The sequence below is a fragment of the Syngnathoides biaculeatus genome, chromosome 11, assembly GCF_019802595.1.
Source record: "Syngnathoides biaculeatus isolate LvHL_M chromosome 11, ASM1980259v1, whole genome shotgun sequence".
In the NCBI taxonomy this organism is placed as follows: domain Eukaryota; kingdom Metazoa; phylum Chordata; class Actinopteri; order Syngnathiformes; family Syngnathidae; genus Syngnathoides; species Syngnathoides biaculeatus.
The window spans coordinates 13,327,674-13,351,941 of record NC_084650.1 but is presented as its reverse complement, the minus strand read 5'-3'; the positions used below and the strand labels follow the sequence as shown (position 1 = coordinate 13,351,941).

General features: G+C 43.7%; 1 protein-coding gene across 3 annotated transcripts; it reads right to left on the bottom strand.

Moving 5' to 3' along the window:
- Positions 1-4,330: 4,330 nt before the first annotated feature.
- arhgef37 (Rho guanine nucleotide exchange factor (GEF) 37) lies at positions 4,331-24,083 on the bottom strand. 3 transcript variants are annotated; one of them, XM_061835256.1, is made up of 18 exons: positions 23,981-24,083; positions 22,621-22,689; positions 20,928-21,105; positions 20,582-20,631; positions 19,307-19,716; positions 16,901-17,030; positions 15,353-15,500; positions 15,078-15,277; positions 14,862-14,992; positions 14,641-14,745; positions 14,460-14,573; positions 14,221-14,390; positions 13,963-14,110; positions 13,731-13,859; positions 11,823-12,018; positions 10,043-10,221; positions 7,009-7,241; positions 4,331-6,089 (listed from the first exon to the last, which is right to left on the bottom strand). In XM_061835256.1, the coding sequence occupies exons 5-17, from the start codon at positions 19,703-19,705 to the stop codon at positions 7,026-7,028; spliced, it is 2,265 nt and encodes a 754-aa protein (XP_061691240.1). In that variant the 5' UTR covers positions 19,706-19,716; positions 20,582-20,631; positions 20,928-21,105; positions 22,621-22,689; positions 23,981-24,083; the 3' UTR covers positions 4,331-6,089; positions 7,009-7,025. The 3 variants fall into 3 exon arrangements, with proteins under 3 accessions (XP_061691240.1, XP_061691238.1, XP_061691239.1); XM_061835254.1 differs by having other exon boundaries at positions 20,963-21,105; XM_061835255.1 differs by lacking the exon at positions 22,621-22,689 and having other exon boundaries at positions 20,963-21,105; positions 23,981-24,078.
- Between the last annotated feature and the right edge of the window lie 185 nt (positions 24,084-24,268).

Here is a 24,268-nt window from a genome sequence, read left to right as displayed (position 1 = left end):
TTATTTAGTTATAGAGTCAGTTGGTTATCCTGGTAGTCAGTCGTCTAGTCACATAATATACGTATGGATCATAAACAAATAACAGTGATTACGGATGGTGAGGAACGGTCAGATTTGCATATTTATGAGATAGACAAAGGGGAGTATATGCCAAGAAGTTAGCAACCGAACATCAGAAAGCGCTAAACTGGTATTTTGCGACCTGTTGTTTCGAGCAGATCTTTACGGTTTAGTTTTGGTCTTCCTATATGAATTGGATCCTGTTTAGCTGGCTCGTCTACTTTTGAGAATTTCAGGTTGCGTACAACGTCGTCGATGTTTGCCTTTACTTTGACACCGAGAGAGACAGAACCGGCCAAGCCTCCTCGAGGCAGTTTGTCTGAGGTGAGGGGAGGCTGCTCACCGCCAGACTTTGCGTCTCGCACGTGTTATTTGCAAATTTGGCAATTCTTGCAATGTTGTTGTTGCAGCCAGGCAATCGCATTGTTCAGTCGACTTCTGGTTCCAGGAAGGCAGACACTTCCTTCGGCCATTTCCGGTCAGCGTAGTGGGCCGTGAGGGCCCTGTCCGCATTTCGGGAAGAGGTTGACGATAGTATTGTCGACACGAGCCGTATAGTCGTTGAGAATGCGGCTTAGTCTGGAGCAGAGTTGCGATGGTTTGGACCTTGTGGCCCGCGGAAGATGGGTTTCGCTTTTGTCCACCTCGGGGGTAGGGTAGCCACCGAGGATGACGACCGGTTCGTAGCCGTTCGACGGAGCCTACGTAGCCCGTCTCGGTAGGCTTGTTCGTCGAACACCGTGTCGGTGGGGACGTCTTCGTCGATGTCTTGACGGTATTTACGGACGTAACGGCGTAGTCAGAGCGGTCGAGGTGGTTCCTTTGACACCCGATGGCACTGGCGCGCGGGTAGCCGGCAGCGTGGCAAATACTGCCGGGCGAGTAGTTTGTTGTGTTGCTTCACCGGTAGGATTTTGGTCTCACGATGCAGGTGGTTGGACATGACTGGATTCAGAAGTAAATAAATACAAAGTACAGAACTGTGAACTGAAATGGAGAAGAATTTTGTTTGATGATCGTTTCTTTGTCGTCTCCTTGGTCTCACACTTCTGAGGTCCTGGTTGCAATCCCAGACCCGCCTGCGTGGAGTTTGCATGTTCTCCCCGTGCCTGCGTGGGTTTTCTCCGGGCACTCGGTTTTCCTCCCACATCCCAAAAACGTTGCAAAATTAATTGGACACTCTAAATTGCCCCAAGGTGTGATTGTGAGTGCGACTGTTTGTCTCGATGTGCCCTGCGATTGGCTGGCAACCAGTTCGGGGTGTACCCTCCCTCCTGCCCGTTGACAGCTGGGATAGGCTCCGGCACTCCCTGCGACCCTTTTGAGGATAAGTGGCAAAGAAAATGGATGGATGGAGAGGATACAGGCTGGGTCAGCTGGAAAGCGTTAGCCTCACAGTTCTGAGGTCCCGGGTTGCAATCCCAGACCCGCCTGTGTGGAGTTTGCATGTTCTCCCTGTGCCTGCGTGGCTTTTCTCCGGGTACTTCGGTTTCCTCCCACATCCCAAAAAAGTTGCAACATGAACTGGACGCTCCAAATTGCCCATAGGTGTGATTGAGAGTGCGGCTGTTTGCCTCGATGTTCTCTGCGATTGGCGGGGAAACCATTCAGGGTGTAACCCCGCCTCCTGCCCGTTGACAGCTGGGATAGGCTCCGGCACTCCCCGCGACCCTCGTGAGGATAAGCGGCAAAGAAAGCGGATGGCTGGATGTTCCTGAGACTTCACGATGCGCGTGAGGCTCCGCCACCCTCACCACACGCCGCGGACAAATATGTATTATGCCATTGTCGAAGCACATCATGTCACACACGCACACGCACACTTTCCAGCTGTTGTGGGGCCCGCTGCATCCAACTAATCCTCCAGCATGCGTTTATCCTCCCCGCACTGATGTTTTACCAACATGCTGAAGACGAGTGTAAACAAGGCAACACACGACCGCATCCACTCTTACCAAGCGATTCTCTCTCTCTCTCTCACGCACACACAAGTGCATGCACCGTTATCGCACGCAGTGGTACAGATGGTGGGCGACCACCCAAAGGCTGCCATTAGCAACATTCGGCTAACCGTCGTCCCTCCGCGCGTAAGAACAGTACACAATTTGCACCGACACGTTTGCCATACCAATGAATTCCTCGCAACTACCGTGACAAACGATTCAGGTGATAAATGACTATACTATACAGACACACACACACACACACACACACACACACACACACACACACACACACGCACACACTAAAAGACTGCAGTTCAAGATGTACTTCCTCTGTTCCCCACTAGGAAGCGCCTATGAGCGACGTGTTCTATTTTTAGCCAGCTATCAGCTGGAGGACAAGATATTTATAGACTGAGATGCGTTCACTGCAGCATGAAGGCGTGCACACACACACACACACACATACATACTAGCCGATGTGCACTATTACACACACACGGACACGAACACACACGAAAGGTCACATTTGCGATTGAAATGGCAACACAAGCAGTTGCACATGCGATGGCACTTATCCATGATCACACAATGTACACAATGCAAATAAACACACCTAATAATAATTTACCCCCCCAACAACACCCCCCGCCCTCCAAAAAAAAAAGTCAACGGCAAGCACAATCCCGTTTTTATACGCAATGTCCGTCTCCACAACGTGGACCAAAGACCTGCGCCGAGGCTTAAAAATAAACGTGAGCTTGGGAAACGGTTGTCTATGTTCGCTATTAGCTCACCGAAGTAAAGAATCGTGGCATCTTCCAAAGAGTCAGGCCGGGTTCAGCAGCGCTCCAATGTCCCACATCGGTGAGGAGGTCCTGAATGCAGCGTGCGTCAAGTGGCGTCTTGTGCATGAGGGCCTAGAATGGAAAAAAAAAAAAAAAAAAAAACAAGAAAACATCAAGATGCTAAGCTAACATAGCAAACACGTCACACTGCAAAAAGTCAACAAGTAGATTTTACTACCGGGGTGGGGGTGAAGTGATTTTTAACACTGACAGAAAGATTAAGTCATTCGTAGATGTGAAACATAAAATACCCATCGTTTATCCATCCATTTTCTTAGCCGCTTATCCTCACAAGGGTCACGGGGCGCGCTGGAGCCAATCCCAGCTGTCAACGGGCAGGAGGCGGGGTACACCCAGGACTGGTTGCCAGCCAATCGCAGGGCACATGGAGACAAACATCCGCACTACGGTCAATTTAGAGTGTCCAATGAATGTTGCATGTTTTTGAGGATGTGGGAGGAAACCAGAGTTCCTGGAGAAAAGCCACACAGGTACGGGGAGAACGTGCAAACTCCACACAGGCGGGTCCGGGATTGAACCTTTACCTCAAAACTGTGAGGCCAACACTTTACCAACATGATGCCCTCAAAAAAAAGAAGAAGAAAATTTCATGCAAATCTTACATTGTATATTTTGTAATTCAACAATCAATTATTCTATAAAATAAAAGATAGTTTGTCCATGGCTTACCTTGCAGCAGACGGTTGGCGGTTGATTATCCGTTGCTTCCGGAAAAATGGCCCTTCAAAAAAATGGCTAAACATGCAATATTTGATATAGATATAAAGATGTTACTACATAATGTGAAATCAAGTTCATCTTAATTTTGTTCATTGGTTCCTACCACTTATTCCTTTTGTTGTTGTCATTATTACTATCATCTTTTTTTTCCTCAGCGTGTTCTGCAGCGTATTATTATTTTTTCATTAAAAAAAAAACCTCCTAAGTATAGAATCTTGTCTGCCTAACGGTTCCGATACAAAGAAAATTTGAAATCTTGTTTTTTTTTTCTACTTGAAGCGAATATGTAAATCATTGTACATTGTTTTTGGAACATTTGTTGTGAGGTGGTATCATTTTTCTTCTTTTTTTCACTACTATGATTATTCTTGTTTTCCCTTTAAGGTTTTTTGTTCACTTATAGGTATGAACATGGTTGAGGTTCATTGGAAAGGAAAGAAACCCTCATATTGTGTCATTTATAAATGTATTATTACCCCACTGTTAATGACTGTAAATTAATTGTATTTTTTCTTTTCCCCTTTCTTTCTTTCTCTGTATATAAAAATGTGGAAAAAAATAAATTTAAAAAAAATGCCTTGAATTTAATGCTTTACTAAATTCAAGACATTTTTGGATTTTTTTTTTGTTAAATCGTGTTCTGTTATTGGTTGTTCTGCATTCCAGGGTGTGGCTTCCAGAATTTGAGCATTTAAAAAAAAAAAAAAAAAGACAAAAAGTCAAATGAGTTAAGTTTAGTTTTATTGAAGAGTCTTTCGCAATAATTTCGCTGCTACATTCAACAAGATGGACATCTGGGATGTCGGCAATAAGTTAATAAAAAAAATGAAACAATAATTCAACATATATTCAAAACCAGAAGACAATTGTGTATTTCGGTGTTAATACCGCCAACGCGCACACTGTACAATATAACGCGGAAAAATGTGTTGTAAATACTCCCAGCATGCACTTGGGCAACTAACCTATTTGCAGAATCATACGGTATTTTAAATCTGGAGTTATATCATTTGCAATACTATGACACATTTACTACCATGTTATTTCTACTTGTATTCATTTCTACTATGCAAGGTGGTTGTGAATAGTAATTAGCAGAGTAGCAATTACAATTTTGATGTTGTGGATTATTTATCATCGTCCTCCTGAAGAGCGACTGCATCCATCGCAAGATGAAAATTGTGTGCCAAAGTGTTTTCATTTAATCTGCGGATAATTTTTAATCATCGTGTTAATTTAGATGGCGGTGATAGTGGATAAAAGCTGAGAGGAGCGATCGCATTAGTCATGTGACACTTAAGTTATATGCACATGTGCCTGATCATACAGTTTTTTAAAGTTATTATTCTGTGGATTATGACTATAAACACGTAGCCAACTTCAAACTGTCCAAATCCTCCACATTCAGCTTCTCAACAGTAAATATTCTCTTATTTCTGGAGTCCTTCCAGCAAATAGACTGATGTGTTGATTCAAAATAAGAAATTTGTAAACATCTGCTTTAACTTTGAGCAAAAAAAAAAAAAAAAAAGGTTACTATATTGGAAAATATTTATTGGAATTTTCGTAGGAATAGTGTACAATATTTGAACATAAAGCAGCCTCCGAATTCAATAACAAAGTAGAATATTTCACATTAAATCAGTACCCAAGAAGTAGTCGTAGTCAGTTTCAAATAGGTTGAAAGTACAAAGTACATCAACCCCACTTGCGTCATATTGCTTAATTATGTATTTGGTTTTGCTGAAACAATACCAAACACATAACTATAAATGGTTAATGAAAAACAAAGAGATTGTGCAATAAACTTACATGCAAAATAAACGTCCTCTTTTTCTCCGAATAACTGACGGAATAATCAATTTAAAAGTACTCAGTGGTGACATCACTAGATCACATTAATCAGATATTTAAATTGTGCGCGCATATGCCCCAAAATACCACAAACGACTTCTTTATTTTGTATAGTTTATATCCACAATGCACAGTGATGGTTATAGTCAATAAACAGGCAAGAGGAGCGAGCGCTTTAATTACATGTATATTACCCGTCCGAGACTTTTATTGATTTATCAATGTATTTATTGTTTTGGGACTTTGTAGAGTATTTTTTTTTAAAACTATTCTGCTTATTTATACTTTCCAAGCCGGTGATTCTCACGCTTACCTCGTAGCAGACTATTTACGATATCAGTCCTACCCAATGCTGACGCTTCTTTTGTTCAGTAGTGCAATGCCAGAGACAGTCTTCATATATGTACATTGGACTCCTTCAAAATAAAATAACATTAAAAAATTTTAAAAAATTAAAAATGCAGAACAGTTCAAATGCACAGAAGAGGCATCGTTGTGCAGTGTTCTTTCATTCATTTGGCTGACATTCCACAGCGGCGACTCTTCACAGTCACGTGATCTGCACTGAAGCTGTCTCCGTGGCAACAAGAAGCATCTGTTCCTTCGGCGTCTATGCGGGGACGACAGCGTAGCCGCGAGCTGGCTAAAAACAAACACGCAGATGAGGAAGTGGAGTGGAACTGCTCAGGTCCCACAACCAGATACAAGTCGGGGGGGGATCAAGATATTTTTGCCCCCCCATCCACCCAAAGAAATAATAAAATACAATCAAAACTATTGAAACTCAAGTTAAACAACAGTCAAGAACCAAGTCGAGGTGCATTCAAACAAAGTCAAAGAGCAATTTAAAAAAAAAAAAACTGGAAAGAATAAAGTCGAAATCAAGTCAAGAACCCGTTGAAAAAATGACCAAAAACTGGTCAAGAACCAGGTCAAAATCCAAACTGAGAACAGTCGAAAAACCAGGCCAAGAATTGGTTGAAAGCGGTAAAAAAATAAATAAAAAAGTCAGGAGTCAGTCTAAATAGTCCAAAACTTTAAATTAGTCAAAAACCAAAACAAGAGCCAAGTTAAAAAAAAAAAAAAAAAAAAGGGAGAGAGAGAGAGAGAGAGAGAGGGAGAGAAGAATAAATCCAAAACATTCAAAAATTAAGTCAAGAACTGTCAAAAACCAGGTCAGGAAAAACTCCTGACCCATAAAAAAAAAATACTTGTTTTGGCTTTCTTTTTCGACTTGTTTTGATCTGATTTTCATTTGTTTTGTAGGTTTGTATGCTTTGATTTATTTGGTACTTCACATTTGATCAAATCATGTGAATTGAGGTTATCGTATTTTGGGGTGGGCTTTTATTTATACAATTTTGACTTGATATTTCCTTCATTGGATGTGTTTTTGGGCAGTTTTTTTTTTTTTTTTTTTTTTTTCCCAATAGTTGTAAATAGAGTTTTGTTGTTTGTACCGTTTTGACTTGTTTGACAGTACCTGGTCCTACTCGTAGTACAGTTTGGGTTTAATTTTGTGTATGGGTCCGGTGTTTCCGTGGATGAGGAGGCGGGCTAACCTGTTGCCGCCGAACAGCTAGCAGGACGGGTGGCGGGCGGCTAGCGTGCTCGCGACGGGCGCCACTGCGAGGTAGTTGGAGGGGACGTAGCCCCTCTGCCGGTCTCGCACCTCCACCAGGCTCCACTCGCGGTTGCCTCGCTTGTCGTGAGGCTCCAGGACGCGCACGGGTTCGCCCACCGCCACCGAGACTTCGTGGTTCCCTCGTGCCGTGAAGCCGTACGCCGCGCACACCTGCAGATGCAAGTGTGCAACAGCCATGCTATTAAGCTAACAGGGTAATAAAATATGACTTGAACCTAAAACTAGATTGCTAGCGAGCTAACCGGCAAGCCTACGTGGCAGCCATTTTGAGGGGTCGGGGTGGGGGTGGATGTTCACATCAAAGGCATTGACATTGCGTCCTAACGTGCTAATTTTTCAACTGATTTTAACGAGGTTTTCTCTTTTTTTTTGGTCGGCAACATCTGAAAAAAGCCCGTACAGAAATATTTTTGTACGCAAAATGTTACCTCCACTTCCCTTGTTGTAATTGTACGCCACCATATGCAGCTAAATGTACCGGCATACACGTTTTTTGCACTTACCTAATAATAAAAAAAAAAAGACTGGATATCGCATACATATCTAGCAGTATGTCGATTGGTTGAACCCAATTGGCCGCCATCTTGGCACTCCCAAAACGTGTGTATAACAAATTTACATTTTGGATTATGGCGGGGTTTTTTTCCTCAAATTTTGGCTTGTAGAATTAAAACTAGTTATGTGAGCTTGACATTTTTCCAGTTCTGTTAACATGAAGGATTTTTAATTTGACTTGGTAAACGTGCAAAGGAAAAACATGACTAGCAAGAAACCTTGCATATTACCAGGGGCCCGATTTCCGTAACGTTAACTTTTCCCAAAATACACTGTGAAGCACTATCATCATAACGTAGCAAAAAATTAATCATTTTTTGTCATAAAAACTTTAAATTTTAAGTCAATCTGTTTGATATATTTTTGGAAATAAGGACTCGCAATGGGAAAATACACGCTAAAAGCGTTTAGGAAGTTCATTTGTTGTCTCTGTGAAGTAAATTTAAACTTGTTTCCTTGCATTTGAAAATGAAATTCAATTTGCAGAGTTCTGTATTTTGAAATTCATCAAAAATTTCACCCAAAAAATATGTTTTCTTGCTTATCCACTGATGAAGTTTGGGAAAATATTGACATCGCTTTTTCGCGAAAAACCGTCGGGCTATAAAGGTGAAGCAGAGAGTCAACAATCAAGAAAAACTGTAAACAAAACTTTGTTGAAGTGAATTAAGCTCACTGGAAAATTAAAAAAAAAAAAAAAAAAAAAAATTTACAAACAAACTTTAACAGTGTCAAGGTAAATCGTTCCAACTTAGCTGTGGAATGTTTTCTCACAGCCACGAAACTGGCGATTAACGCACAGGTCGGCACGGTCGTTTTGGGAGTATCAAGATGGCGGATATCTGCTTTCAGCGACTTAAGTTTTGGTGAAGTTTTGGGTTTTCTTGCTAACGACGTCTACCCGCCCAGTTTACCGTCGCTTTGACGAGCAGCGAAAAAGGGGCGTGTCACATCGACATTTGCCAACACGGTGTCATTACAAAGTCATTATCATTAAGCACATAATTTGAATTTTGCAGAGTTGCCCTCTGCTGCCCTGCCAAGACCGAGAAAACCACATCTGAGGATGGATCTACGGCCGCGTTGCCTGGAGTGAACCGTTTGTCGTCGTCGTCGAGGTCACGCGGCCTCGACTTGTGTCGGTTTTTATAGGAGGCGGCTCAGGGACACCTGGGCGAGGTCGCCGGAACCATCAGCCCGTTTGACGGGCTGTCAGGGAGTGTGTGACGCGCGCACGCGTACATACGAATGAAACACTCTCGCCGATTTCCACCCTCGAATCACATTTACGGCCTTGCGTCGCACTAACGTGCATTAATAACATAACTCAAATACGCGGGCGGGCGCGCGCACAGGTGGTCATGTGACAGATTGATGCGCCTGCCGCGACACGCACGCTCACGTCATAATCAATCAATCTCACAGATGCAGACATTTCATTTAGGATTTAAAGACTCACCGGTTTATGATATTTTCAGAAACCGAACCCTGTAAGCACTACTATATAATGTTATTATAGTAATGTCAATGTTATAACCAAAAGTTACTGCTGTATTTATAAGGGGTGTTTATTGATTGAACCGCAGAGAGCTAGCTAGCTAGCTATTACGGGTAATATTCTGGGAATATTATATCTATGTGAAGTATATATACATGCTTTTGATAACTGTTACCGACACGGCTATTGGGTTGTTTTTGGATCGCTTTTTAAGACTTGTTTTAAAGTGAATCCAGAGATTTGTTTCGAAATACATTATTCATGTTTGAAGATTAATTTTTGCGAATACCGTAATCCCCGTCCGACAAAGCGCACCTGGTTATTAGCCTCGCTTAGCGCCGCACTAGCGTTAAACTCTGTGTACCGAGACTCTTAAATAGGTGCACTCACGCTAGTGCCGCGCTAACGCTAGTGGCGCGCTAACGCTTGCGCCGCACTAACGCTTGCGCCGCACTAACGCTAGCGCCACGCCAAAGCCAGTGCCGCGAGCGTGTGAAAAAAGTCGCGGCTTGTAGGTCAGAAATTACGGTATATAAAGACTGAGAACTACACAGCACTCATCTGTGGAGGTGTAGCGTTCAACTATTTTCCAAGATTTCAGTCTTCCTAATTTGTCGGACATGGCGAAAACGGTGCCCGATGACACAATTGGGCCTCCGACAGAAGCGCCCACGTTCATCCGACGTACATTTAGCCAGCTAGCCAAGTCTACATAATTCTGCTAGCGTGGAGGAGGGTGAAAAGCCAGACTTGACTGCCAGCGTGTGTGGCGTAGACGCTTGAGATCGCTACGTTGTTGGCCATAAGCGGTTCAACTAGCCAGGTCTACGTGGACTCTTGCATTCTGACTGTATGCAGCGACACGGAGCAGGAGGCCCGTGAGGTCGAGCGTGGTCACCTGGAAACACGGCTGGCCGAGCGCCGCCGTCGCCGTGGCGCAGGGGGACCCCGTTGTGTACGAGTGTCTCCTGAAGCTGCTGGCGTTCTGCGGGAGGCTCAGGTGGGGCGAGGGGGGCGACCTCTCCTCCGCCTGGTGATAGCGGATCAACCTGGAAGCCGGCGCGTAGCCTCGCCTGCCTGCGTGTCGGGAGCGGAACCGCGCCAGTCAGTTTATTAGGCACACCTTTATACAGGACATATGGGAGCTTCTGGTTTTGCTTTTGTGAATTTGGGTCTTTTGGTTGATTTTGGTCGTTGTGACTATTTTGAGATTGAATGTTGACTTGTTCTGGACTGGCTCTCAATGTCATTCTTGAGTTTGTTTTAATGTGTTTTCCGTAATTCCCGGCCTACAAGCAGCGACTTTTTTCACAGCCGCCGCGCTAGTTAGCGTTAGCACCACCATGCTAGCGTTAGCACCGCCGCATTAGCATTAGCGCGGCCGCGCTAGCGATAATCTCTTTCTGCGTACCGAAGCTTATCACCAGGTGCGCTCTGTAGGCCGGGAATTACGGTACTTGGTTCCTGACTCCTTTTTAGTTTGGTTTTGAAGTTGTTTTTTTTTTGCCTGGTTTTTGACGTTTGTCATGTTTGACTAATTAAAGTGGTTCTTCGGCTGTATTATTATTTTTTTTTTTAACAGTTCTGGTTCTTGGTTTCACCTTTCATGACCCTGTTTACCACTGTTTTTGCCAATTCTTAGAATGTTTTTTTTTTTTTTACTTGGTTCATTATTACTTCTTCATTTGTTTCTTGCCCTTTTCTGTTTTTTGACTTGATTGTTCCCAAAAAGTTCCCGCTCATCTGCCACCAGGTTTTCTCCAAGTGCGAGCCTTTTCCATTGAGTGTTATTATATTTACATTAAAAACACACCCACAACAGCCAATACATCTTGCACTTATTTTTTCCAATTTGAGGCCATTTTTAAATGATTTATTTTTCCCTTTTACCAGTTTTATTTTGCAAATGCTTAATCTTTTCTTAATATTATTCATTACAATTTTCTTCTTCTACGCAGTGAATTTCTTCTTCTTGATTGACGGTGAATAATAACCATTGAGCGGCACGGTGGCTCAGCTGGTAAAGCGTTGGCCTCACATTTCTAAGGACCCGGGTCTGATCCCGGCCCCGCCTGTGTGGAGTTTGCATGTTCTCCCTGTGTGCCTGCCTGGGTTTTCTCCGGGTGGGCACTCCGGTTTCCTCCCACATCCCCAAAACATGCAACATTAATTGGACTCTCTAAATTGGCCCTAGGTGTGATTGTGAGTGCGGCTGTTTGTCTCGATGTGCCCTGTGATTGGCTGACCCTTTTGAGGATAAGTGGCAAAGAAAATGGATGGATGGAGAGGATACAGGCTACACATAAAGGAGATGGTGTGGCTATTTGAGAAGCTCGTGCCATTTATTGACTGCACAGAGACTCTCCACGCTTCACTTTTTAGCTATATAATCACGTTTGGCTTATAGTTCATAAATTACGGTATATATGGATGATGTTTCTTGTCTTAAAAGCAATTTAGAGAAAAAGTATCACCCATAACCAGACTCCTATTTGAATTGATGCAAAAAGACTACCCACAAGATGGCGCCAGTGAACTGCATCAGTGTGTTCAGACTCGAGTGATATTTGTGCAAGTCTCCATTCGACACCTCTGATTATTAAAACTAAATGAATAAAATTAAAACTATGATCGATGATGTACTTAATTCAGCGTCGGGTCGTCGTGCAATCGCTCACCTCCGGCGTCCACCAGCCACCTGCGTCTGTCCCCGCGGGTATCGGCCTGGCTGATGAGGGCCACGAGCTCCCCCTTGGCGAGGGTGAGGTCCAGGTCCCGGCCCCCGACCACGGCGCTCAGCACCTGGTAGATCTTGTCCGAGCCGTGCTTGTCCGTCAGCATCCGCAGGCGCTGCTGCGAGGACGAGTTCAGGGGCTGACCACAAGGGGGGGGAAGAGATCACTTAATGGATGATGTCACGCAAGACGGTAAATATGGGATATAAATAAAGAAAATCAAATAAGCCAATGAGTCGGCAACCGAGGAGCAAAAGCGAGCACATTTTGCTTGGTGCACGCTGCCGACGTACTTCCGAGCAACGCCCGCCAGTTGTGGCTTTATGTTTACACTTCCGATGACGACAATTGGAGCCGAGTTACTATTATTAGCGGGGCCGCTTTCTTCGTTTATCTGTAAAACGTGTTTCAAAATTACTTTATCGACAATATCAAACTCAACTAGTGATTGATCAGATTACTCGTTCTTCTTGTGGTTCTGGATTTTCTTGCGTCTGCTTCTTTAGAAGATTCTTGAAACTTTTCTGCTCATTTCCGAGTTGGTTTTTGATTGGTTTTGACATCGTTCTTCAACAGTTATTTGACTACCGTAATTTCCAGCCTACAAGCCGCGAATTTTTCCCCACACGCTTTCAACCCTGCGGTTTATGCGGCTAATTTGTGCATTTTTTTTTTTTTTCGAACGGCCGCAAGGGGGCACTCGAGCGGAATGGAATATATGTGCCGAGGAAGTGACTTTTACCGGCCATGTTAGCGCTGCGCTAGCGTTAGCGCTGTGCCAGCGTGTTGCTGCTGTGTTACTGGCATGTTTCTGTGATGTTTACCGGTAAGTTTTATTTTAACCGGCCCTGTTAGCGTTAGCGCGATGCTAGCGCTGGCGTGGCGTTAGCGCTGAGTTAGCATTAGCGCTCTTTCTTTGTAAATATCTTGTGTTTCAATGTGGGCAGTTGCGGCTTTTACACGGCTGTGGCGTATGTATGTACCAAATGGTATTTCCTGTACAAATGTACTCAGTTAGGCTAATAACGAGGTGCGCTCTGTAGGCCGGGAATTACGATATTTGTTTCTGAGTACTTGACTAGATTTCAACTGGTTATTGATTTTTTTTTTTTTTTTTGGGGGGGGGGGATTACAAAATTTTTTTCCCTTGCTTCTTACTCTTTTTAAAAAATTTGAATTTGGAAAAAATTACTTTCGTGTATGACACAGGTGTCAAACTCCAGGCCCGGGGGCCAGATCCGGCCCGCCGCATGATTTTATGTGGCCCGAGAAAGCAAATCATTTGTATCAACTTCCATGATTTTTGTTCAAATCTGTACCAAAATTTCAAATTGTCATATCATATATGATAACGTTGAGATATTACAAGCATTTTTGTGTTACTAAACAATAATAGTTGAAAAAAAAACTCAATTTCTGATTCCAAAACGGTTAAAAAAATTCATATGTAAATGTATTGAGGCGGTTAGTTTGACACCCTTCATGTATGAGATGTTGCAGAGTAGTAGTGAATCTTTCTTCAGAAAACGAATTAAAGGCTTTTTAACTTATGAATCACATTTTAAACAAATAACGTCTGCTATATATATCAATTGAAAATTAATTTCGCTCTCCAGTCCGGGTTGTGTTGCTCTGTGAAATATTTGCCGACTGTCAAAACAAATCACAAAGACGGCAAATTACGCAATCCGTAGCGGATGATGAACGCTAATATTGAAAATATTCCAATAACTAATCAATGCGCGTCTCTAACCAAAAAACAAATTGTTTGTCGTCGTCACGATTTATCAAAAAAAAAAAAAAAAAAATGAAAACAAAGCTGAGGTGAAGATATGATGTGCGGGTAAAGACCTGAGAGGCAGGCCCCAGCAGCGTCTCCTCCACACTTTGACCCAAAGCGTCCAAGCTCCTCGCCCCTTCGAGCACCGCCGTCTCGGCCCACTCCCAGAACGCGCTCGCGTCCAAAGAGCTGTGAGGAAGCTGGGAACGGACCGAAGACACGTTGGGACGGGCGAAACGTCCGTAATGTGGTGGTGGTGGTGGTGGGGGGGGGGGGTCAAGGACCCGCGTCGGTGGCGGATACCTGTTGGGCGAAGCTCTGGAACAGCTGCTCCAGGTCAGAGGCCAAGTCTTTGTGCAGGCAGCTGAAAGTTCCCAGCATCCTCCAGATCAGCTGCAGCGCCGAGTCGTTAAACTTGGGAAGCTCGTTGAGCAGCAACGTGTTCATCGTCCTGGTTCAAGAACAAACACAAAACAATAACAAAAAAATCTCAAGAAGCCGTCCCTGAAAAAGACCAGGAAGTCCGCCGAAAAGCCATTGGGTGTCTTTGCCGGGCCTCACCTGTACGTGTTGGCGACGGCCTGCTCGTCGTAACTCGGGGAAGGTTTGGCCTCGATCACTTCGTAGTCCAGCAGCTTGTGCAGCCTTTTGCGGATCAGGTTCCTCGGGCCCACCAGGAGGTCGCGGAGGGCGCAGAGGGGCTTGTGGATCAACGTCCTCATCCTCTCTTCCTGTGAGGTAAACGGCGACGTCGTCAACGTTCCTCTCGTGATTTTCGTGGATTCTGGGTACTGACTCACAAACACGGGCAGGATCCACTGCCGGAGTCCATTGGTGATCTCCTTGTAGCAAATGGGCACCTTCTCCCCGTCCATGTCCAGGTCGAACTCCTCCGTTTTGCAGTTGGAGAAAGTCTGCGGACCAAAACCAAAATCGCTGCCGGTCCCGCGGGTCGACTCGTTTCGAAGCGTACGTTCGAACCTGGAGGTGCTGCAGGTAGAGCTCCACATTGTCCAGGAGCTGCAGGATGCCGTGCTCCAGGACGTAAAAGAAACCTTCTAGCGCGTCAAACTCCTCATCTACCAGCTGCAAAATAACACACACGTTACATTACCCCAAACGGCAAGCTCATGTAAGATGGTTTTTTTTATGATTTCTCCACACCGTCGGCAGGGTTCTGGTGAGTTCTACACGTGGGTTACCTTGGGAACCATGCCGGTCTCGTGCTTGATGAACTGCCCGATCCGGGCCGTCTTCTTCGCGATGCTGCGCGAGTTCAAGCGGTTGATCTTGTCCATGATGCTCAGCGTCTCGCTCTTCTTGTACTTGTCGGCTGCGAAGGTTCCGGGAAGAAAAAGCTCAAGGCGAATCGGGCCGGCCGACCTCGGATCCGCCGGAGGGTGGAACGCTGGTCTCACCGACTTCCCGGAAACGCTTGTACTCATTGATGCGACAGTTGATGGCGACGGAGGTGTGCGCCGTCTGCTCCAGGAGGGCGTAGGCCGGGTGCAGGGATTCCGTGTGTTTCTGGATGGTCTGCAGGAGGAGAGGGTAGCGGGCGATGCGCTGGACGGGCATCACCAGGAAGAAACTCAGCGAGCTGGCGTTCACTTCGGGCCTAGACCATCACATCCCGTAGGTCAAGGCCAGGGAGTCGGGAGCGTTACCCTCGCAGATGCGTCAAAAACCTTACGCCGAAGTCTTGATGACTTTTATGATCTGGTCCCACAGCGCCTCCTTCTGTTTGTAGGAGTTCTCGACCACGGTGACCCGGTTGTAGTTGGCCAGGTACTCCTTGTAGGCCGCCTCGATGTCGGAGGACAGGCTGAGGAACGAGTCACCTGCCGGAAAGTCAGACGGGCTAAATTGAGGACGCGATTGAAGTCCTTGCAACGGTACGGTCAGAAATAACTTTGGGGTTAAAACTCCTACTGGGCTGGATTTAAGTTCTCCGAACTTTTCAACGATACCACCCACATCCTACTCTGAAAACCCAACTGGAAACGGAGCCCTTTCAGTGGACCACGGATAGTTGCAGCTGGATTAATTTTTCAAACAGAATGCCACGGATTATTGCAAATTATCAGTCATATACCGCCAATTTTTGTAGTCCAGGGATCGTTATCCTTGGAAATACCGTAATTTCCGGCCTATCAGCCGCGTTCAACCCTGCAGTTTATGCGGTGATGTGGCTAATTTGTGCATTTTTTCCTAACGGCCGCAAGGGGGCGCTCGAGCGGTAAAGGCAAGAGTGAGACCGGTGGAGTATATGAGCCGAGGAAGTGACTTTTACCGGTCCGGCCCTGTTAGCGCTGCACTAACGTGTTACTGCTGTGTCTCAGTGATTTTTACCGGTATGTTTTTTTTGTTTTTAACAGGCCCTGTTAGCGCGGGGCTAGTGTTAGCATTAGAGCGGCGGCGCTAGAAATAGCCTTATCGCGGCAGCGCTAGCGTTAAACTCTCTGTGTACTGTCTTTCTTTGAGGGCACTTGCGGCTTTTACACAGCTGCGGCGTAAGTATGTACCAAATGGTATTTCCTTGACAAATATCCTGGGTGAGGCTAATAACCAGGCGCGCTCCGTAGGCCGGGAATGACGGCAACTTTTAAAGAGAACTTGAGATTTTGTCTGCTTTGCAATAAACTCTTTGTCATGATTTGAACTTGAAACAGAATGTTGCACACGGATTAATTTAACGCATCGCCCCAAACTTTTTCAGGGTGAGTTTTCCAGCGATGCCGCTTGCAGTGGAAGAGTCCGAGCCGGGAACTTTGCTGGTTCCGCGGTTCATGGATTGTTACGTTGTTCTATGGTTCCTGAATCATTATGGTTGGAACTAACTTTTGAAAAGAAATGAATACACGGATGAAGTAACTTCTGCACCGCATTTTAGGGCTTAGCTTTACAATAATACCACCCGTGCATTTCTACAAGGTCAGGACGTGTCCTTGGATGCTTCAGTGGTCCGTGGATGGTTACAGATGTAAATAACATTTAAAGGTGAAGTCATAAATGAAGGACTTTAACGCCAACTGACAGATTTTCTGTCTTGAACTTCACAATACCGCCCATTTGTACATGGGGAGGTTTAGGCAGTCCAGGAGTTGTTCCGGAAATGTCCCGAGCTAGGATGTTTGCCGTTTCACTTTCGAGGGAAATCCTCAATAGCGGCGCCTTTCCCGTCCGGATGCCTGAACCTAAGATGGGAGGAAAAAGGAGGAGGTTGCGGAGTTCCCCGTACACAGCGCCTCCAGGAAGAGCGGCTCTCCGGGCCGCAGATCCTTCTGATCGAGCAGACTGAGGAGCCGACTGGACACGTCCATCACATCCTCCACGAACTGGAAGATGGCGTCCAGGTTTGCCAGCGGAGGCTTTGAACGACACAGAACACATTTGTGACCAAGGAAGAAGATCGTGTCACGAGTTTTAGGTCCAAGATATTGTCACAACTTTAACACTGATGGCCAGGCCACGCGAGTATCTACACCTACGAGTGAAGAATCATTCAATGTTAACGAGCAATACCTTCATAAAACACCTTCACTGCCATTGACGGATATAGAAGTTAAACATCGACGTTAAATAGGATTGCTCGCAGTGATTAAGGTAAAGCTCTTTGCGTTGCAATTTTGGCATGAAAAGTGTTTACAAATAAAGTTTGATTTCAGTCAAGAATTTTCATTTTGGTGCATCACGACTGACAACACTTTATATGTGCATGCGGTTAAAAAACCTCTTATGGTAAACAGGTTACTGATAGGATGTCTTTTCGGTAAAACTTAAATATCATTTGCAATCGATGAGGAATATAGCGATTTTCAGCAGGTCTGACGCGGCCAAAGTAGGCCGGCCCGCTTTCCAGCGCGACCTTGAACAATCTGCACTCTGCTCCGAAAACAGGTCAGCAACTTGTGCGTCCAACAATGGCATTGTTGTGCGAATGAAGCCGTTCTTCCCCATTCACAATAATTATGACATTCCCCTGCTTCCCTCATGACTTTACATGCACTATTCGATCCATCTTTAATTTTTATCCCATCTAATCTTCAATAAATCCGGCATGTGAGTTGAGTTTTTGAGCAGCAAGGCACTTTGTCATTTTTATTTCCACCTCACACGCTCGCCGAGAATCTCTGTCACGCGTTGTCGTTTCCACAAAGCCAGAGTCCGTGATGCGTTCATTACCTCCACCGCGATTAACGATCTCACAGAAAGCAGAAATCAGCGGCTGTGATTACGTCAACATGATTTCTGCTACTAATTTTTCTACTTCTGATAAAGGGTTTCCCAAAAGTCACAACAGTTTTTCCCGTTTGGTTTCAGGTCTCATTCGGACAGATGTCAGGCTACGAGAATTTGACAGATCAGGTTTTGTAAGGCAATTCACAGCGAAGTTGTGTTACAAAATTGCCACCTGGCAAGATGTTTCTCTGTCCCCAACTGCAACGAACCGCCAGTGTGAGGCGTTTTAGGACTGTCAAACTGCTCCAACAAGACTGTAATACAATCCACGCTATCCTTGAAGCAGGATCTGTTCTTGACAAACCGCACAGTGCCGTTGCTCCTAATCGTGCCACCATTCAAAACAAATCCTCAAAACTACGAGGACAGGCGTTTGTTTGCGCGAAAGCCACGGAAACTCAATCTGGAGGAATTGCAATAGAACGCAACATCACAAATTCGAGTCGGCAGATGCTTTGGAGCACAGGTGTCAAACTCAAGGCCCGGGGACCAGATGCGGCCCGCGACATGATCTTACCTGGCCGCCGGAGGCAAATCATGCGTTTCGACTTCCACGATTTTCCTTCAAATTTGAACCAACATTTTCAAATCGTCATATCATAAATGAGGACGTCGAGATATTGCGAGCAATTTTGTTTCACCAAACATCAACCCTTGATTTCTGATTCCAAAAATAGTTGATACATTTTAACATGTAAATATGATGGGTCGATTTAAGATTTGACTACAATGTGGTCTTTCGATAAAAATGAGTTTGACACCCCTGCTTTAGAGCGTGACAAAGATTTCCCTGTACTGATTTTAGGTTGTACAAAGGCCTTAGATGGAAGATTATGATTATTTTCGGGTTTGATTGAAGGTTTTAGGCCTGGGTTGCGGTTTCAAGACAAAGTTGGAGTTTCCAACTCTTTTTTTTTTTTGGGGACTTGGGTTGAGGTTAAAAACCAAGGTTTGGGTTTCAAGCCTGATTTGGGGTTGAAATGTAGGGGTCTTGGGGCTTTATGCCTCGGTTCAGGTTTGCTTGCCACAATTGCCAATATGTCCAGTGAACAATGTTCCCTCTAAGCTGCGCAACTGCGCATTTGCGCACTCGTCGCATACCGATGAAGAGAGATCCAGCGCAGTGAACTACAGTCTGACATATTTTTCATTTTTTTTTTTTTAATTACGGCAGCCCACTGCCTCTCACAACGCGCTGCTGCCCGGCCACACCGGGCCACACGCTCTACTTCCTGGTTGACCTGACTCCGCCCTCTCCGCTCTTAAAGGGGTAATTACAATTGGTGTGTGATGTTAAAATTCCACCTTGGCGCAGCCTGATCGAGGATGAAAGCGCAGACGATACGGTGACCAAAAAGCTAATTCTGTATTTTTAATATAGGAGTACATATTGTGTACTTTATACCTGCAGCTTCTGCAAGTTGCTCCTGATGGTCACCGTGGTGAGCTGCAGCATTCTCAGGTAATTCCTCTCAGACTGCACCAACTCCTGGACGGCCATCAGCTGCCTCCGGGCCGCCCTCTCCTTTGCCGCCTCCTCCTCCTCTTCCGCGGTCTTCTTCTCCTCCTCCGCCATCTTTTCCACCTTCTCCACTGAGGAAATTGTCACATCTATGCTCTTCTCCGCCTCCTCCTCCTCCTCTGCAAACGGATCGTCCTCTGGGTGGTTCTCTTCCTGGGGCTTCTCTTGTTCCGGCGGCGGCTCGTTCAGGGAGGGCTTCTCCGCCGTGGCCAGAGTCGAGAGACGGGGCTTAAGAAGAGTCCGGGGTAAGGGCACAGGTGGGATCATGGTGGGCACCTCCATGATGGCGATCACTGGATTCAGCGGAAGAAGAAAAACTTGACTATCACTCGTTACAAGGAATTGAATTGAATTAATTTAGCTCTCACAAGCGCACAGAGATGGTCGGGCGGGGGCTACAGGGGACGAGGTCGCTTTATTATTGAGCGCGCATTGGAAAGCAGAAGCCGCTGAAGTTTGGTCGTGGAAGTCGCGAGCCGGAACAACCGCGAACGCCGCTCAGCTCGGCTCAGCGGGAGGCCGAGCGGGACGCCGACAAAAGCTTCTTTGGGCGCACCGCTGCGACAATTAGCGGCGCGACGGCAAAACGACCGCTCCTTTTGACTCCAATGTGATTGAATTACGTCCGTTACCCCGACACTGCCCACGCAGCAACAATTAATCAATTCATTGACAGCTGATCTATTTTCAAATGAATCAACAACTACTTTGAGAAATGATTAAATTGCTTTCGGTTTCTTTGACTTAAAACTGTGCTCATCCACAGAATTTCAACCCGTTTCTCATGCGGTTTTTTTTTTTTAGCATCAATACTTCCAATTTTTGGGATTTGTTTCATATCAAGACACAACAATATCGACTGACATTAAAATAACATTTCAAGAGGATTTTTTTTTTTTTTTTAGTAAAGTTAGAACACAGCCATGGCCACAAATGCCATTTTACCAATATTGGCAATTTCTTTCAGTTTCTCATTTGTCGGCCTTGGTTTCAACATTTTCTGTTTGTACTTTTTAAAACTGTTTCCCTTTTCTACATGGAAACAATCTTTTTCCCTTTCTGCATGCGTGTTAGTTGTGCCAGAGAGGCTCCATGCGTGTGTGTAGGAGTCCGAAGTACTGATTCATGCTCAAATCTCAAAACAACAACAACACAAACCTTGCGAAGAAGACTTTTCAATGTATCCGTGATGATCCACGATGTTCCTCCTGCGTGGAAAAAGAAAAACACAAACTGATGGAAGTTTCTCCACTGACTCAAGCGCACACGGCTCATGCGGCACAAGTGTGGGAGTGTTGATTCACTATAGTGTGTGTGTGTGTGTGGGGGGGGGGGGGGGGATGGGAGTGGAAAAGAAGGTGGGCCGGCCGTTTGGTAGAGGAAAAACGGGAGTGCGGTTGGTGGCTGGGGCGGGGGGCAGAAATATACACACACACACACACACACACACAATAAACTGATTGACTGCAGCAGCCGGTGGCTGGCGAGAGGAAGTGACACTTACCCCGATGCGCACTCAATTGGCCGACAGCTCCTTACAGGGCGGGCGAGGACCAATCAGAGCTCTGTCCCATCCCAGCCCTCCGGAGGGGCTTTCAAGGGCTTAAAGCGTCCGTTCCCCCCAGGGAGACAAAAGCACGGTGGGACGGCCCATCTCCTCCAAATTGCCCCATCACGTTGTGCTGCAGGGAGACATTTTTACGAGATTTTAAACAGCGCAGACAGGAGTGTAAAAACAATAACAGGTTCCCTTTTTTTTTTTTAAAAAAGCTTTCTTTTTTCCGAGGAAGGGCGAGATTGCATCAACTGTACGACATTAAAGGAAACAATTTCCAGCACTTTGGTCGCAATTTACTGTCGGTACGTTTGCAAAACAATCACAAAGCTTTGCTTTAGCTTGATGTTAACAAACAATGTAAATCGCCGTAGACATGCTAACCAATAGCATCGCCCGTCGCCCTTGTATGACAATTTGTGCAATGAACACAAACGGTGGTGCAACACAGAGATAACAAGCACGTATTATTGAAGAAAAACTAATACTACTGCAATTTACAGAGGAGTAACTTGTGACCATAGCCATGTATATTAGAATGTCTGGATTAAAAGGAGCAGCACAATGTACATTGAATCGAAGCACAAACAGTGGCAAAACTTTGTCTAATACTTTAAACTGCATTTATTTCTGTCTTTACTGTATTTTTCAAGTATGATATTATAGTCAGTGATTTGATCTTCAGTAAAACCATTTTTTTGGGGTCTAGAAGCTGGAACACTTCTGAGTCATGAGCATAGTCAGAGAATAAGTTAATAAGTCGCCAAAGACTGTATCGCTCGTCGTCGCGTTTATTTCTATTGTGACAAGGTGGCGGCACGTGAAAAGTCAGTCTGTTACGTTCCGCAGTCCAAACAAAATCATCGGCCTGAGGAAAGGAAAGAATTCAGCGCGGCGGAGATGGCGGAATGCTGCGCGACGGCGTTCCTGAAGATGACGACGACGATAATCGTGGTCGTTCAGTCAAAAGTGTGAGCACGCCCTCGAGACAAAAACTTCCACTCGACTGACCGCATCTTATTAAGATGGCTTCCTTTCGGGAAGTCTTTAAACTTCCCATTAAGGTGTCAAAATTTTCAAATCTGATCAAATCGGATTTGCACTTTCTTCTTTTTTTTAATCTCTTTCTATTTCTTTATCAAACAAACACAAACAATTCATGTATTCCTTAAAAACAATGCTATTTTGGAATTTTACAAATATAAAAATATCACTATTACAAGAAAAAGAAACTGTAGATCAGGAGTAAAGTTGTCATTCTTTTTTGGGCAGTGAAGTCCTAATATTACAATAAAGTAAATTTTATTTAATTTTATTATTGTAAATGTATTTTATTTAAATTATTATTGGAAATTTTATTTAACTTTATTTATTCATCTTATTTTGCTTGCAATGTTTTAAATCTTTCTAATATCAGACTTGATTCTTATGGAATTATTATTATTATTATTTTTTTTTTAATCTGATAACAGGGTGAATTCTTTTCCCCCTGGTAATTTTTTTCCTTTTCACTTTTTTACACCTCAGAACTTGACTTCTTAAGAGAAGCACAGCAAAGGTTCAAGATGCACACGTGAGCATTTGTTTAAAAAACAAACAAACAAACAAACAATAATAAAACATTTGTGTTTTGAAGGCTTACTGGCAGAATGATGACCCAGCTGGGGGAAGGGATGATGTCATCGTAAATTTAAACTCGGAAATGCTTCCGCTGTAATTGCAGGGTTGGAGAAAGTACATATTAAAATAAAATACATGTATGCTTTTTTTTTTCCAGGTTTTATTTCCGTGCATTCAAGTGTGGTAACCTGACGCTGCAAAAACAGAACAAACATTTATTTTTAAAATATGATTTATTCTGCTAAGCAACCTTTTTTTTAATTAAAATAAGTTTATTTTCATAAGTATCAATTTACAATAAAAAAACAACTTGGTAGCACAGTTATTTGTGTCTGAGAAATATTATAACTTTCCTTTTTGTAGGGAGTCAGCCTTTATTTATTTAATATTACAAGTTTTTGTAGGGAAAAAATTATCAAATTTACTGTTGGTTGCGGTGTAAATTTTTTAAAATATTTAAAGTTTGTTCTCATAACGTGTCAAATTTATTTTTTATTGAATTATGTACAAAAGGAACTTTTTTTAATGAAAAAAGTAAGACTGTATTCTCATTGCAATTTTGATGTGTGACTGTGAATTTCTTGAAATATTCCAAGTTTGTTCTCATAACGTCTCAAATTTTTTTTTTTTTAAATCAAATTATGTACAAAAAGCAACTTTTTTTAAATGAAAAATGTAAGACTGTATTCTCATTGCAATTTTGATTTTCTTTTTTTTTAATTTTGACTTTTTTTTCTTAAAAATGTCTGACGACATTCCGGTAACATTCAGAATTTTTCTCATGATATTTATTTTCATGACATTTTTTACTTTTTTTTTCTCTTTGAGTATTATGAACTACTGCAACAAAAAAAAAGCTGAAATTTTCAAAACGTTTTGACTAAAATACCAGTCAGCTTCTAATTAAGAAACACGATGGCAGCCTTATTGTCCAAACAGCAAAAAAAAAACACCCATATTTTGTAATATTAAAAGCTAAGCTATATAATCATTTTAATCAATCTTGGAAGTTTGTGTGAGAGATGACTAACAAGAACAGGTGCATAGAAAACGGATGACAACTAAAAGTCTCAATTACAAGGAACACATGCACAAGCAAATACGATGCTTTAAAAAAAAGGGAACCGATGAAATAGTGATCTATAAATACTGAATTTATACATATTTATTTCGAGGTCGAACCCCTTCGAAAAAGACTCCCACCCACTCATAAAAAAAAAATAATGAATCCACATTTTCTTGTGGAAGCTTCCATCATAGTTTGGCGTTTGTTTGTTTACCAGACAATCGTGCGCCAAGCAACTGAACGCTGCAACGCGCAATATTTTGGTTCAATATAGTGCAAAAGCAGTTTTTTGGGCAAAGAACAACAGGAATTTTACCTTTTTGGGTCCTTTCCGAGACAAGTAAATAAATCCTTCCTGCTGTCGCATGAAGTCGCGCACAGCGAATCACTCAATCACTCAGCACATCTGTAAACTCGCGAGATTACCTGACCAAACGTGGTCCATTCACAAAAAAAAATACGATTTTTTAAAATTATTATATTTACTTTCCCACACAATTTCATTCATAGCACCAGGAGATTATTTTTGCTACATTAAAAAAATACAAATCTAAATGCAATTTTTTTTTTTCTCGGTTTTCATTTCCAGCTGTCCTCCACGAGT

Coding starts and splice junctions, on each gene's coding strand:
- arhgef37 (XM_061835254.1), bottom strand. CDS start 20,997: ATGGGACAGAGCTCTGATTGGTCCTCGCCCGCCCT. Junction 15,278..15,352: donor AAAGTCATCAAGACTTCGGC/GTAAGGTTTTTG, acceptor GTGATGGTCTAG/GCCCGAAGTGAACGCCAGCT. Junction 14,993..15,077: donor CAAGCGTTTCCGGGAAGTCG/GTGAGACCAGCG, acceptor GAACCTTCGCAG/CCGACAAGTACAAGAAGAGC.